This window comes from Saimiri boliviensis, chromosome 4 (genome assembly GCF_048565385.1).
Source record: "Saimiri boliviensis isolate mSaiBol1 chromosome 4, mSaiBol1.pri, whole genome shotgun sequence".
In the NCBI taxonomy this organism is placed as follows: Eukaryota; Metazoa; Chordata; class Mammalia; order Primates; family Cebidae; genus Saimiri; species Saimiri boliviensis.
The window spans coordinates 156,375,601-156,392,506 of record NC_133452.1 but is presented as its reverse complement, the minus strand read 5'-3'; the positions used below and the strand labels follow the sequence as shown (position 1 = coordinate 156,392,506).

At 39.3% G+C, this 16,906-nt stretch overlaps 1 protein-coding gene across 13 annotated transcripts in view; it reads right to left on the bottom strand.

Annotated features, from left to right (window-relative positions):
* The window catches only part of RNF144B (ring finger protein 144B), a 206,887-nt gene that overhangs the window by 42,812 nt on the left and 147,169 nt on the right, over positions 1–16,906 (bottom strand). For all 13 annotated transcript variants that reach the window (XM_074398493.1, XM_074398492.1, XM_074398494.1 and 10 more), the window contains one exon: positions 10,932–11,036. In XM_074398493.1, the coding sequence (XP_074254594.1) occupies positions 10,932–11,036 (105 nt within the window). The remainder of the gene's footprint in view (positions 1–10,931; positions 11,037–16,906) is intronic.

Genomic DNA, 16,906 nt, shown 5'->3' with positions numbered 1-16,906 from the left:
ACAGTTTATGGAAGACAAGGCAAACAGGCGATAAGATGTTTTAGATACAGATGAAATGCTAATGTGAAAAACAACAGAAATCAATGCAGTGAAAGTAAACAACTGTAGAGATGGATGTTTAATTTTAAATTAAAAAAATAAATTTCATTAAAGTACACACTACTGCCAACAGGGAAGTCATAGATCTCTAATTTTTTTTGTCTTTTACACTACTTTGGATTTCTCATTTAAGTCAAAGGATTGTATGGAATTAAGACTTAATAAGGTGAATCAATTTTTTATTGAAAGTTGTGATCACAAGAAGTTAATTACATTGCTTCTCATTCTGTTTGGTCCTTTTGGAATGAAGACACCCACAGAATGCACCTTTCTCTTTCCCAGCTCCCTTCATTCAGACTTGCATCTTTTCTGTTAGTCTTGTTTTTTTAAGAGATGAGGTCTCACTTCGTCAACTCATGCTGGAGTGCAGTGGCACAATCATAGCGTACAGTAGCCTTCAACTCCCTCCTCAAGCAATCCTCCCTCCTCAGCCTCCCACGTAGCTGAGACTGCAGGTGTGTACCATCATGAATTGTATCATTATTATCATCATTAATTGTATCATTATTATCATCATTAATTTTCTAGAGACAGGGTCTCATTATGTTGCCCAGGCTGGTCTCAAACACCCAGCTTCAAGTGATCTTCCTGCCTCGGCTTTCCAAAATGCTGGGATTACAGACATGAGCCACTGCAGCCAGTCAAATGTTTTGTAAGTACTTGTTGACAGCTTACCATGAGGAAAGTTTTGGTCTGGAAGTCTGGCATACAATGAGGCAGGACATACAGAAGCTGCAACTCAAGAGGCTGAAATTACTCAGAAAGCAATAAACATAAGATTCACAAAAGATCTACCCCTTGAGTTTGTCTGCTGAATTTTGCAGATAAGAACTAATTTTCTGAAATATTTCGATTATACTTTTGACTTTAGATGAGAGCTATTGAAAAAAAAATAACAAATGATACAAAACATGAAATTCCTGGTTCCACTGTCATTTGGAGCTAAGTCGTTATTGCTCAAGACCTCCATTTTTACAATTGTAAAATTGAATTATTAACATGTATGTTAGAATGATTATTAGAAGACTAAATCAGGCTGCAAGTAAAAGGGCTACAACCAACTTTTTGAGGATATTCACAAGTACTCTAAAATTGACTACTACACCTAATAATCTTAGAGAATAAAACAGATTATAAAGAGGTACCTTGCGGTTACATTCATCCTCTTTCTGCCAATGAAGAACTTCTAAATCATTCAAAATCACACCAGACCTTTATATAAAAAGTTGCAAAACTTGTTCCCAAATGCCTTTCCCCCAACTTCCCCAATGATAACACTTTCTAAATTTAGTTTCCAAATGCCATTCCAAAGTCCCCTAACGATAATCACAGTCAATACTGAAATAATGAAATTTGTATTTTGATACAAGAGAATGTTAAATAATTTCCAGGCCTTATTCAAATTTCACTAACTGTTCCACTAGGGTCTTTTTTTGCAGTCTAAGATCCAATCCAGGTTCCCACCTTGCACCTAGTTGTGGTATCTCCTTAACCTTCCAATCTGTGACCGTTCCTCAATTTATCTTTGCCATTCACGATGTTGATGAGTTTGAAGAGGCCAGGTCCTTTATTTGTACAATGTTCCCCTAACTTGGATTTTTCTGATGCTTTCTCACGATTAGATTGAGGTTATGCATTTTTGGCAAGGATATCACAGATGTGTCATTGGGGCCATCAGGAGCTACATGAGGACAACATGTCTCATTATTGATGACATTAACTTTTTAATGTGGTTAAGGTGGTATCTGCCAGCTTTTCCATCATTCAGAATTAACAAGTCTTATAAGGAGATACTTTGAAACTACACAAAAATCCTGTTTCTAATCAAACCCTTCCCCACTGATTTTTGTATCCACTGATAATTCTTGCCAAAAATAATTATTATTGTAATATTTGCTTAGTGACTTTTCTATTTCCATTATTCATTTTGTACTTGGTGATTAAAATGCCACTGTAAGAAAAAGCTGTCCCTTCTCTATTCATTTTTAAAATTTCGGTCAGCATAAACTACAGATATTTATTTTATTCCATAGGTTCTAATTCATTACTAACCAAATCCATATTCTAGCAATAAAAGCAAAGCTCTCTAAGTATATTCTCAGCTATCAAGAGACCACCACCCTCAGATCAACTACTTAACAGTATTTACTTTGATTTCAAGTTAATTTTTGCTACTTCTCCCTTGAAAGCTGTGCTAATTTATTTACTGTTAAATTTCTCTCTCCTCCTATCTAAACACAAAAGGTAACTTTTGCTCCTTATTGTCATTCTAGAAACTCCTTCCAAAGAGAAAAACAAAACCCAAATTTTAATTCAGAGAAAATAAATTCAGTTTCATATTAATAGAATAAGAGCAATAATATCCCCAACAGAAAGCTACTAATTGCCTAGAATCACTATTTTGTTTTGTTTCATTTCTGATAAAAATGAACCTTAGAATCCTTATTAAATGCTCAGTTCCAGACAGGCAAGGTGGCTCATGCCTGTAATCTCAGTGCTTTGGGAGGCTGAGGTGGGTGGATGACTTGAGGTTAGGATTTTGAGACTAGCTTGGCCAACATGGTCAAACCCTGTCTCTACCAAAAATACAAAAATTAGCTGGGCATGGCGGCAGGTGCCTGTAATCCTAGCTACCCGGGAGGCTGAGGCAGGAGAATCGCTGGAACCTGGGAAGTACAAGTTGCAGTGAGCTGAGAACAGGCCATTGCACTCCAGCCTGGGTGACAGAGCAAGATGCTGTCTTAACGACAACAACAAAATAGTTCCTACTCAGCTGAACGTCTCTGCTTTTCCATTCCACCCCTAGCAGAGCATATCCAGGGAAGCTAGAGCACACCTACTCTTGGGAGTGCTGTAACAGTTACACCTACAGTGAATTAATCTAACGTCCACAATCAAGAAAAAAATGAAAAGTGAGGCACACCCTGTTTATTAGTATTAACCATGATCATAATATTTAAACAAGCATCACCATTTATACTAACACTGACCCTATCCCACCCCAACCGAAAAAAAAAAAAAAAAGAGAGAGCAAAAAGGGAGGCAGACAGTGAAGGCTCACCACAAAAGTATTTATGCCAAAAGTGGTGTGTGTTCCCATAAGAATTGTTAATAAATACAATGTATATTGCCTTTTAGTTAGGAAAGGAAGAGTTGGTCAAAAAAATGAAACAGAAGATGGGGATAGACTTTAGGGAAGCACTACCCATCAGAGTCTGGAAAGCCATGACAGAAGGAAAAAGCACCCCAACTTGACTTAGGTTTGGTCCTTTAAATCATGCTTCTGCAATTAAACAGGCTGAACAAAGAAGAAGACATATCAGTACATCTGGAGATGGAACTGACCACTAGTAAGTGGATCATTACAAGCTGTTAAGGTTTGGGCAATTCTGGAGATGCTACGACTTGCAACATGAAAGTCAAGGGAAATCACTCTCACCTTGCCGATCAATGTCTAATCACATTAACACAGGAACTAAGAATGTTTTCACAACCCAGAGAATGAGAGCTCCTCTTCTTAACAGAGAACAAAAACTGCACATTCACCCGTTCACCTGAGTGAAACTAACAAGCTGAAATCGTCTCGCCTGCATACCAGATAAAAATTCCTGATTGGAAACTACACGTGGCCATCACTGAGAGGCAGAAGGCAGGGCCCCCTGGGAAAGAGAAAGATGGGAGAGATGGAATTCCAGGGCCACTGATCTTCACAGTCCACTGCAGAGGGCTGCTTTCGCTGTTCTTTGTTTCACATACACTACAGAAGTCTCTGTACGTTATCTAACCAAGATCATCTTTCCATGTATCATCCCCTGCCTCTTCTCCCTGAACTCAGTCATAAGTAAAAGGGACACACCCATACACTCACGTGACACATTCAACCCACTGCAGCTTAGTTTTCTATGTGCCATTAGTTAAAGAAGAATCTTAGAAACTTACTCCCCACTTATACAGTTTTAAGTACAATTCAAAACAAAGTTTTAAATACTTTCTAAAATGTAATTCATTTAAAATATCTATAAACTCTGGCTTAGCAGATTCCTCTATCCCCCACCATCCCAAAGGTTGACTTTTCTCCAGCCAACACATACTGTAGCCAAAGGTTATTGCAGACACACTCCATGCTTCCCATTCAGATCCCTACACCACAGTAACAGGAATGTGGCCTCTTTTTTGGGCCTTCTCATTCTTCCTTTGCCCCAGCTTCCCACCATGATAATGGGAAGAAGAACGTGAGGAGATGGCAAGTGGAGGCAGAGGATTTGGGAAGAACACTTGGATTCCCTATCACTGTAGCCAACTTTCCCAAAGCCACCCGAATATGCAATCTAAGTAAAAAACTGTTTTTATTTTGCAAACGTAGCTTCAAATTCCCCAGTACTCGATTCCTCCATACCTCTACCCCAGGTTTCCAGAGTGCTCCACCCTAAATCTCTTCCTATAGAAATTCTGAACCCTCCATTCTTGGCAGGAGCAGCTGCACCCATCCTTTCTCTGGTGCACACTGGGGCACTGGCAGTAAAAGGCAGGTTGATCATTTCAGTGCTCCAGGACTTAGAAAAAAGATTAGTGAGTGAGCAGCTCTTCCCTGCCCTCCACCGACACCTAGCAATTGGAATAAGTTAAAACTCTTGGGCCATGTAATGACACGTACTATTCAAATGGGAATATGTACTCACCACTCAAATTTTACACAGGCCAGAAGAATGGTTCAGGCTGGCACAGGAAATGACGGATGCTACTTCAATAACACTACATGGGAACTGCTTAAATTAGACATCACCCTTTTGAACAGAGCTACTAACTTTAAGCAAGGGCTTCGCCCAAAATAAGGCTATTGGAATAAACAACCTGTGTTCTGCCTTTCATGATTTCATGTTGGACAAGATTACAAGATCAAGTGTATTGGAAAAGCTCTGCAGAGCAAAAGCTAAAACTACCAGATGATGTAATAGAGGAAAGTTTTACTTTTTCCTGGCTCCTAGTGAGTTCACCTCTAGCCACAAGTCCTCCTGAGTCACGATCTCTCACCACCTTCCATGACACTGAAAGGGAAGCTGCCATTTCTTTTCTACCTTTTCCTGCACAAGGGAACAGCGGCAGCATCCTTCAGATACCAAAATCTTCAGATCCTTAAGTCTCTGATATAAAATGGGTTGGTATTGGCATATAACTTATGCACATCCTTGCTCCTGTATAGTTCAAATCATTTTTAGATTACTTATAATACCTAATACAATGCAAACTCTAGATACATCATTATTATACTGTATTGTTTAGGGAATAATGACGAGGAAAAGTCTGTACATGTTCAGTACAAACGCAATTGTTTTTCTGAGTATTTTCCATCTGCAGTTGAATCCCCACATGCAGAACTCATGGACACTGAGGGTCAAAATGAACTTGAACTGGGCATTAACTGTGTCACTAAGGAGGCTACTCTTGATAAATAAAAGTTAGGAGGCATAATCACAGCTGAGCCAATCTGGAAAAATCAAGAAGGCAGATACACGGAGCACAGCCAATTCTGTAAGCTAGACCTACACAAGGAAGCACTCGGAGAAAAGAGCTTGCATTCCTGCCATCCTTTGAAGATGAAGAAATGCTAGACGTAAATGCATTTGTTAAGACAATGAAGAATCACATGTTGTGATATAAATACCAGGAGGACAAAGGGAACCAGCCTTAAATCAGAATTATTTTTAACAACCAAAGTATATTTATGTGTCGCCTATGTAATTAAACATTTATTTAAAGGCTGAAGGAAGTAGTAGTCATGGAGACAGAACCTAGTCAAGCATACATAAATGAACCTCACTGTGGTATACTCCATAATACACAGATTATGAGCCACATGTAGTAATTGTATACAATAAAATCTTGACCCAAAGCAAGTTATAAAAGAAGAGGGTACAGTCCAATTCATGTGTGTGTGGTATTTACTTTCAAAGGAGGAGGCCTATGTAAACTGACGCAGCTACCCACATCTCCAATATAATCTTCTATTCTCAATTCAAAATGATTATCAATCACCACTACCACATATTTTTATCACTGAAAAAAAAAAAACCAGTAGCAAGTTGATAGATAACATTTTATTATTTTTTTTTATTTTTTCTTATTTATTTTTTTATTTTTTTAAAGACAGGGTTTTACCACGTTGCAGGCTGGTCTCAAACTCCTGACCTCTTATACATTTATGCCCATCTACAGCCAGACTCTTAGCAAGATCAATGAGCAAAGAAATAGTTCATCAATGCCCTGAAGTGTTTTGCTACTCCTCTAATGAGAAAAAGACTTTTGAAAACTTAAGAAGTACCACAATTTAGTGTGGAACATGTTTTTGTTCTTTTTATTCCTAATATCCTTTTGTAATTTTTAAGACTCATTTTGGGTTTGTCTGGTTTTAATACAGCCTAAAAGTAAAATTGTTATTAGAGTAAAACTGGATAAAGAGAACCAGAAGGACAGAGAAGGTACAGAGTGAGGAAAGGGTAAGGAGAGCAAAGGAAGGGGGAAATACAAGGAGAAAATGTCTATACGAAGAATATGAAGCCAGGTGTCGTGGTCCACGCCTGTCATCCCAGAATTTTGGGAGGCTGAGGCAGTAGGATTGCTTGAGCCCAGCCTGGAAAACATAAGGAGACTCTGTCTCCTCAAAAAAAGAATTTATTTTTTAAATTGGCCAGGCATGGTGGTACACATCTGCAGTGTCGGCTACTTGGGATGTTGATGCAGGAGGATGGCTTGAGCCCAGGAAGTTGAGGCTACAGTGAGCTGTGACTGCACCACTGCACTCCAGCATGGGCAACAGAGGAAAACACTGTCTTGTTTTTTTTTTTTTTTTTTTTTAGTTCAACCATTGTGGAAGACAGTGCGGTGATACCTCAAGGACCTGGAAACAGAAATTCCATTCCATTTGACCCAGCAATCCCATTACTGAGTATATATCCAAAGGATTATAAATTGTTCTGTTATAAGGACACATGCACATGTATACTCATAGTGGCACTGTTTACAACAGCAAAGACCTGGAACAACCCAAATGCCTATCGATGATAGACTGGAAAGGGAAAATGTGGTACATATACACCATGGAATACTAATGAGTTAGTGTCCTTTGTAGGGACATGGATGAACCAGGAAACCATCATTCTCAGCAAACTGACACAAGAACAGAAAATCAAACACAGCATGTTCTCACTGATAGGTGGGCGTTAAACAATAAGAACACACGGACACAGGGAGGGGAGCATCACACACAGGGATCTGTTGTGAGGGAGTAGGGGAGGGATGTAGGGGGTACAGGAGTTGGGGCGGGATAACATGGAAGAAATGCCAGATATAGGTGATGGGGATGGAGGGGAAAAAAAAGACAGAGAGAGAGAGAAAGCAAGAAAAAAAATGAGAAGACTACCTAAGCTCTGTTCTAGAGAACTGACAGACAGACTACAGCCAGTCCTGATCCACTTGTGTGGGCACACTGGCCCTACCTAACATTAGGTACTCAAAACATCTGTGCCTAGTGGCTACCATTTACTCAAAATTCTAAGACACTATGCAGCTGAACTTTCTGCACTGATGGAAATACTTTATTCTGTACTGCCCAGTCTGGTAATCATCAGTCACATGTGATTGCTCATCACTCAACAGTTACTGACTAGCATAACTGAACTAAATTTTAATTTCATTTCACTTAAATCAATCTAGGTTTAAATAGCCACATGTGGCTACTGGTGACTGGATAAGTCAGCCCAGGTCTAGAATGCAGGAATCCGATGACTTTCATGGGCTTGTTTTGAAATTTCACCAAGCTATTCATTTCATTTACATTTCATAGATTTTATATGTATTAATTCACCAAGATTTCACAGCAGAGACAGTTCTTGCCTGCCTCATTTCTTGCGTTTCACTTTTATAATTATCTGACTCGTTCTAGGTTGACTGTTTCTCTGCTGGACCAGAAGCACCATAGAAGAGCACTGGTGGGCCTGTCTTATTCTCCTTTCCAGCCCAGCCTGGAACGGGGCCAGACACACTTTCTGACCCATCAGACACCTGAGAAGCAAGTCAAAAAGGAAGCTTCTCTCCTGGAAGGATCATGCATACAAAGATGTACCCAAAAACCTAAGTCTCATTTTTAAAACAATTTTGTAGTGACACAGATCAACAATATTCTTGGTAACTAGTCCAATTTCTCTCCATTATAGCTTTTACCCTACAAAAGTCAATAATATATCTCTCCACAGGGTTTACATAGTCGATATTACCTTTTTACAAAGAAGTTATTAGATGATTTCTTTAAAATAAATCACTTCAAAACAGACATTCCTTTTATATTTCCCTAAAAAACGCAAATATCTCATTTGTACTACTCATCCACTAATCAATAAATTGAACACAGGATGCCCACATACAAATTGATTAGAAACTGTCTATACTACATATCTGACTGCTTTGCTTACAAAGCAAAGGATATATATGTAAAAGCATATATATTCATAAACAAAGCATGTACAGTATAGAGATCTTTAACTAAATACAATGAAGCATGTACAGTAAATATATCTATATCTATATTGTATATATATCTATACACAGTATATACATCTATATACATATCTACATGTGTGTCCACACACACAATTGAGCTTCTAATTGTCTTTTACACACACACACACACACACACACACACACACATATATATATATATATATATATATATATATATATATATATATACATATAAAATTGTGTTTTAGGTTTTGGGGTACATGTGAAGAACATGTAGAATTGTTGCATAGGTACATACATGGCAATGTCGTTTGCTGCCTTCCTCCCCATCACCTGTATCTGGCATTTCTCCCCATGTTATACCTCCCCAACTCCCCACACCCCGCTGCCCCTCCCCAGTTTCCCCTGACAGACCTCAGTCTATCAGACCACAGTGCAATCAAGTTAGAACTCAGAATTCAGAAACTAACTCAGAACCGCACAACTTCATGGAAACTGAACAATTGGCTCTTGAATTTTGACTGGATAAACAATGAAATGAAGGCAGATATAAAGATGTTCTTTGAAACCAACGAGAATGAAGACAACATACCAGAATCTCTGGGACACATTTAAAGCAGTGTCTAAAGGAAAATATACAGCAATAAATGCCCACATGAGAAGCAAGTAAAGATCTAAAATTGAAACCCTGTCGCCAATTATTAAGTCTTTTATCATATGTTCTATCTACCTAACTAGTTATATGCTGCCTCCACCCCAATATTTTTTTAAGAGATGAAATCTCACTCTATTGCCCAGGCTGGAGGGCAGTGGTGTGATCAAGGCTCTCTGCAGCCTTGACCTCCAGGGCTCAAGCAATCCTCTCACCTCAGCCTCCAGAGTAGCTGGGACTACAGACATCTACCACTATGCCTGGCTAATTTTCTGATTTTTATTTTTGTAACCATTTAGCGGGGGTGGGGGGGCAGTCTTTCTATATTGCCCAGGTTGGTCTTGAACTCCTGAACTCAATCAATCCTTTTGCCTTGGCCTCCCAAAGTGCCAGGACTACAGGTGTGAGCCACAGCACCTGGCCAACCTAATTCTACTCTTAAAGCCGTGTAATTATGGCAGTCAAAAAGTATAGGATTAGAATTCTATCTCTTCTACTTTCTAGATATACAGTTTTGGGTAAATTACTTAAACCCTCTGAGCCTCAGTGTCCCTACCTGAAAGCAACACCCAATTTCATGAGGTCTGTTGAGAGGATTAGATAGAATACTGGCAATGAAAACAACTAGAAGGGTGCCTGGTGCAAAGCAGGTGTTCTGTGTTTGCTAAATGAATAACTGATTTCACCTGTTTCTTGGAACGTCATTCAGAGGCTTACAAACATCCTGAGAATGAATAAGAGTTTATTATATTCTAACTTAAAGTGAGCAGAGTCTGAAGATTAAAAGGCAGATTTAAAGGCAAGTCAGTAACTAGTGATTGAACAAACAAAAGGAGAAAAATCAGTGTCTTAACAAAATGAGAGAACTCACTCAAAAAAAGACATTTCAGATGCCTGACATAAATCAATTGAAAGGTCTCTGCTCTTTGGAAATGGTTCAACTCAGGCTATCATTGTGGAATCATAATCGTTTATAGTTTTCATAACTGTGGCTAATCCATGGTCTATTTATCTTTAGGGCATTACAATTTACAAGACCACTCACTATTCAGCCTCTGTATCAGTCCATACTCACACTGCTAAGAAGAAATACCCAAGACTTGTTATTTAGTTGACTTATAGCTCCGCAGAGCTGGGAAGGCCTCAGGAAACTTACAATCATGGTAGAAGGGGAAGCAAACACATCCTTCTTCACCGGCCACAGCAAGGAGTAATGCCAAGCAAAGGAGGGAAAGCCCCTTATAAGACCATCAGATCTCACAAGTACTATCACGAGAACAGCATGGGGGAAACCGCCCCCATGATTCAATCATCTCCACCTGGTCCCACCCTTGACATGTGGGAATTATCACAATTCAAGGTGAAATTTGGGTGAGGAAATAGCCAAACCATATTGGCCTCCAAACTTCACACTTGGTAAATTTGATTTCTGGCACTTTTGTCTATTCTAAAGCTTCTTCAACAATCAAGACGGTATATGTAAATAGAACTGAGATAAATGACAGCTTTACCAGTTTGTATAAAAAATCTAAAGGTATGTTGCAATGAAGTGCTCCTTGAAAAGTTAACCTCTATTTTGTTGATAGACTCCCTGGTAGGGAAATACACAAGGAGTCAAGATCCTCATAAATCATGTCAATAGGAAGATGATGGCAGTCATCCATACCTCAGCTTCCTGCAGGGTCCCGTGGTTTAGGCACACCATGTCAGGGCAAGTGATGGGAGACCCACATCCCTCTCGGATTGCCAGCTGCATGTATTGTTTCAGGCACTGGAAGTTAAGGAAAAAAAAAAAAACAGACAATTACGCATCCATTACAGTAGCACAAAGGTTACATAGCACAATATAACCGCCTCTTCTTCCCTAATTGGCTGTCCTAAGGCTCTTATACTCAAGAAACATAAGTTGTCACAAGTGTGAATACTAAGAGCCATCACTTTGGAAAGAATGCAGAGACATGCAATTAATTATGTATGACTTCATCTTAAGAATTTATTTAAGTCAGACTTCCCTATGTTCACACATTTCAGCTACCACAGATTAAGAAAAGAAAAAAAACACTATTTTCTAATGCTAAAGTCCTCCTCCTCCTTTAAAAAACAAAAACAAAAACCCTATATGAATTCCTAATTCCATTTTTACTTAGTGGTTCTCTGCATCAAAGTTTGCCCAGAAGTAGACCAGAACGCTGGGACCCTTGCACTGAGCTAGCCACACAATCAAAGTAAGCTTAAGACAGTGACATTTCTAGGACCACTTTTTTCTTTTTTCTTTTCTTTTTTTTTTTTTTTGAGATGGAGGGTTGGTCTGTTGCCCAGGCTTGAGTGTAGTGGCACAATCTCAGCTCACTGCAACCTCCACGTCCCGGGTTCAAGCGATTCTCCTGCCTCAGCCTGCCAAGTAGCTGGGACTACAGGCACCAGCCACCATGCCCGGCTAAGTTTTTTGTTTGTTTGTTTGTTTTGTTTTTGTATTTTTAGTAGAGACAGGGTTTCACCGTATTGGCCAGGCTGGTCTTGAACTCCTGACCTGTGATCTGCCCATCTCAGCCTCCCAAAGTGCTGGCATTACAGGCGTGAGCCACAGCACCTGGCCAGGATTACTCTTAAAAGCAAATGCACCTGGAAAATACAGTGTCAAATTTGGCAAAGTCAGGTGACTTCCTGCTGACTGGGATATCAAAGATAATTTTCTTCCCAAAGACAACGAGACACATTGTCCCAAAGACATTATCTCAAAGACAATGTGACCTTACCAAAAACATGGTCCTTGGTGGATGCCATGTTAAGGAGGTTTGAATAGGAAAAAAAGCCACTGGTCACCTGGGAAAAGAAGAAATTGAATAAAAAGAACCCAGAGAAGAAATTGAATAGAAAAATGAAACCCAGAGAAGAAATTGAATAGAAAAATGAAATCCAGAGAAGAAACTGAATTTTAAAAAAACCCAGAGAAGAAATTGAATAAAAAAAAGAAGCCCAGAGAAAAAAATGAATTAAAAAAAAAAGAAGCCCAGAGAAGAAACTGAATTTTAAAAAAAGAAACCCAGAGAAGAAAAGAAAAAAGAAATCCAGAGAGAAGAGGGAGACTATCAGGAACAAAGTTGATCTTCTCATTGACTGTTGTGTCTGGATGTTGGACAGTGGGTGGAGATGGGAGTCTGACTGAGAAGTTAGGAGAGGGACTGACAGCTTTATGGAAACCTCTAACACCTTCTCCTATTCCTCTCTACCCATCCGCACACACCCACAAGAAATTGAAGGCAGAAGGTCCAGGAAATAAGCCTCTAAGCAATCCAAAACTGGTTCTTCAACTTCTACTGATTTGCTCATAATTGGTAAACCCCTTCTACATGCATGACCAAAAAAGTCAAGCCCAAATGTTTAATGAGTACATTTTACCAAAAATACCTAAGCCAGCCAATGAAGCAACGACTCTTAACAAAGTGGTGATTATTTACAACTGGGTTTAGAGTTTTAAAATTTAAACATTTATGTATCAACTTGCTGCACTGAAAAAATTTCTGCTGTGCCAACCTTTTATAAAAGCATAAACCAAAAGTAAAATTCTAGGGTCAGAATGCTGACGATGTAATTGTGAAACCTATCCCTGTTATTGACCATCTTTACTTATTTCTCCATCTGAAAATAAAACTAATATTACTATTACATTACTTCAGAAAAATAATCATGTATGTACCTGATTGTAAATGACTGTTACAATGTATTGATGAATCAATGACTAGGGCAAACCATTTAAACCAGATTTGTATCTCTTCAAATAGTTAACAAGTTTCTTCTCCAAAGAGTTAATTTTTTCTGCAATATTCATCACAGCAAAAACTAGAAAATAACCTAAATACTAAAAATACAACATTCAAATAAATGTTGCTAAATTTATGTGATAGACTGTGCAGAATCATGAAAAATGTCTTCAAATGATATTTAAAAGACATGAACAAATGCTCATGATTTAGTATAAACTGAGGAATAGAAGGTATCTTATCTAGGAACAGGGATCCTCCATAGTCACTCCTCCCTTGCACTTGACCACCATATAGATAACTGTGTTTTAACCTTGACTTTCTTCTTCAACAGAAGGGTGAAAAAAATCACTTGCTCTAGGATTCACTGTGCCAAACATGATATCCAGCAGCAGCAATGGGACACAGAAGAGAGCAGCAGCAAGGAAATACGAGGAAGAATGTCAATGGCCAGGCGATCCCCCAGGGGATCAGTCAAGGCGGCTCACCAAAAGGAGTGTCACGCCAGGGACAAATGAATAAACAATGTGAAAGTCCATCCATCCTGTTCGGCTGCTGAGGACATCTCAGCCTTCCATCAGGCACACCTGTTCCGTTGTCACTGCCTTGATCTTCCCTCTGACCCCCAGCAGCCACTTAAAGAAAGTTAAAAGATGGAAAGGTATGGTCTCCAGGCTCAGGGAGAAGGTGTTTGAGGAAAACAAAGTCAACAGTGCAAAGAACTTCAGATCCTAATACCTGAGTGAAGGACCCACTTTACTAGGTGACAATGGGAAAATGACTTAGCCTATGACCCAGACTTGCCTCCCTCAATTTAAAAAGTAGGGACAATAATATCTGTTACGGTTACCTCACAGGGTTTCACACACACACACACACACACACACGCACGCGCGCGTGAAATTTATATATGGAAGCCCTTCATGGATTTGCAAATTACATAATAGGTCATGTTATTACTCCTCTTCTCCTGGTCTTAGGCTTTCCATCAAAAACTTTGGGGAAAATGTTAATCCTTTGTCCTTCTCAGACAGCCTTTCTCCACTCCCTGCAACGGACCAGTGAAACCACTTAAGGTGGAGAAGCTGTGTAGAATGAACAGATATTTGTAACAGAATATTCCAGGTGCCTCTATGCAAGGCTCTTCTTAGAAATATTTGGATCTACAGAATAAGCTTAGCATTAAATAGGAACTAAAGATACTATGTGAGTCTTTAAAGGCAAACATGTTCATTTTAAATATAACTACAAATGTGTTAAGTTGAAATATACACCTTCCCAAGAGCTTGAAATGGATGTGCCTCTTACTAATAATGTAACGTTCCTAGGTGCACTACAAACTACAATATATCAACTTAATGAATTTTGAAACTTCCTGTAAGCACTCTCCTGGCCACAATACTATGTGACTCATGATTTTCGGTGAGAAATTAGAGCTCTGTACACTGACTCCAGGGTTTATGCACATATACCCTTTGTTTTTTTGTTTTTGTTTTTGTTTTGTTTTGTTTTGTTTTTTGAGACGGAGTTTCACTCTTGTTACCCAGACTGGAGTTGGAGTGCAATGGCGCGATCTCGGCTCACCGCAACCTCCGCCTCCTGGGTTCAGGCAATTCTCCTGCCTCAGCCTCCTGAGTAGCTGGGACTACAGGCACGCACCACTATGCCCAGCTAATTTTTTGTATTTTGAGTAGAGACGGGGTTTCACCATGTTGACCAGGATGGTCTCGATATCTTGACCTCGTGATCCACCCGCCTCGGCCTCCCAAAGTGCTGGGATTACAGGGGTGAGCCACCGCGCCCGGCCATACCCTTTGTTTTTAATGCTAAGAAACACTGGTTCAACATAGAGGTTTGCAAGGGCAGGTTGCTAAGTAATCCTACAGCACAGGCACTTGAAACTCCATCAGTGTGGACATGCATTTATATTCAAAGGCAAAGAGGGAAAACAACCAGCCCCAGTTATTGCTGCTAACTGAATTTTCAAGTATCCAGGCTTGTTATATGCCATCCATTAACTTTCACTAAAACATTTAATCTCAGAGTGTCTCTCTCTTCTTCTGTATCTCTGGCTAAAAAGCGCAAAATAACTGAAAACATTCACATGAATCGCATGTGCCTGTCATACAAAATATAGGTAAACGGTTAACAGTTGTAGGGAAAAAACTAGCATCTAGCTTTAAAGAGAGAAACAGAAAATAAAAACAGATTATAGTAATGCAAGAATGGCAAAATAAAATACATATTAAAAATAAAACTACCATAATTTAGTCACATTTTGAAAATTACATTTACTAAGTAGCATTCAATAGATATTTAAATATGCAATTTTCTTAACAGATAACAAATTGGAAGGAAAATGTTTCAAGTAGAACATCTCAAAAACCCAGTTGACCCAAGGGGGGAAAATAAAAACCTTTTTCTTTGGAATAGTTAACATTTTACTTAGTTTGATAAAACAGAATTATTTTTAGGCCATGAAAGGTCATGCAAAATAACAAGGATTGTTAATTAAACTCACTTCACAACTTAAAGATTCATATGAGATCTAACCAAAAATTTAACCATCAAACACCTGGTGAACCAGATGACTCGTATTGTCTCTTCCAACTCTGAGAGTCTGTAATTTGTATGCAGTGGAATCCTCTCAGAAACAGGTTTCCCCCAGACCCCTTTCAAGGGTATTAGTTTCCAATGTACCAAAGTCATGGGCATTCTTCATATAAGGTGTTCTCATCTATTATGATGGACATGAAAAAAGGGTCACAGTGGTAAGACAAAGCTACTATGTACCCACCCAAGAACAAATCACAGGAGTGGGCAGGAAATATATGCATATTTTTAAAAACTAACTATATAGTTCCTCATTCTCTATCACTAGATTGTACCCTTCTAAAAGGTTTTTTTTTTTTTTCCTAAGCAAAAATAAAGCATTATAATGAATAGCCAATGTAACTGGATTCCAACCATCCAGGTTGAAGCACAAACTCCAAAGTCTCCTCTGCATATTGAGCAAGTCATTAAGCTCTCTAGCTACGGTGCTGTCATTTATAAAATGGGACAATACCACCTGACTAGGCTGCTCTCAGGGAAATGGAGAGTCCCCCATTCACTCTGAAGAGTGAAAAGAGGTGTACATCATCTCACATTGAGGCCAATATTCTGTTTATTCCACTTCAGACTATGATCTCTATACATGATCTAAGAATAAAGCTGCCTTTGTTAGATGCTGTTGAGTTAAAGTATAATTGGAGTATGGAATAGATGTTTCTGAATAGGCAGGCATGCAGAAATGAAAATCCACAGACTAATAGGAACCTTAGAAAAGCCTCATGATGGTGGGGTGAATAGGTAAGAGGAGAATAGGTACTGCTGAGAGGAAGGAGGTAAGGAGTACTGTTAGCTGATTTTTTTATTTGTTTTATTATTTTCTAGACAGGGTTTCGCTCTGTTGCCCAGGATGCAGTGGCACAATTATGGCTTATTGCAACCTCAAACTCCTGGGCTCAGTGATCTTCCCACCTCAGCTCCTCAGTAGCTGAGGCTACAGATACCTGCCACCACACTCAGCAATTGACTGATTGATTGATTGATTGATATAGGGTCTGTCTATGTTGCCCAGGCAGGCTGGTCTCAAAACTCCTGGGGGCTTAAAGGATCCTATTGCCTCAGCTTCCCAAAGTGCTGGGATTACAGGTGTCGGCCACAACTGGTCCATTCATTGAAAATATCAATTGACTTCCAGGATCTTAGATGCTTCTGGATGTAGGCACTGGGGTCCTGTGCTCAGAGGACGACTGTCAGCCCACCTGGCTTGAAGCTGAGTTGGTGAACTACTGACCTAGGTTTTCTTATCCATAGCTCAGCTAAGTGGGAAGGA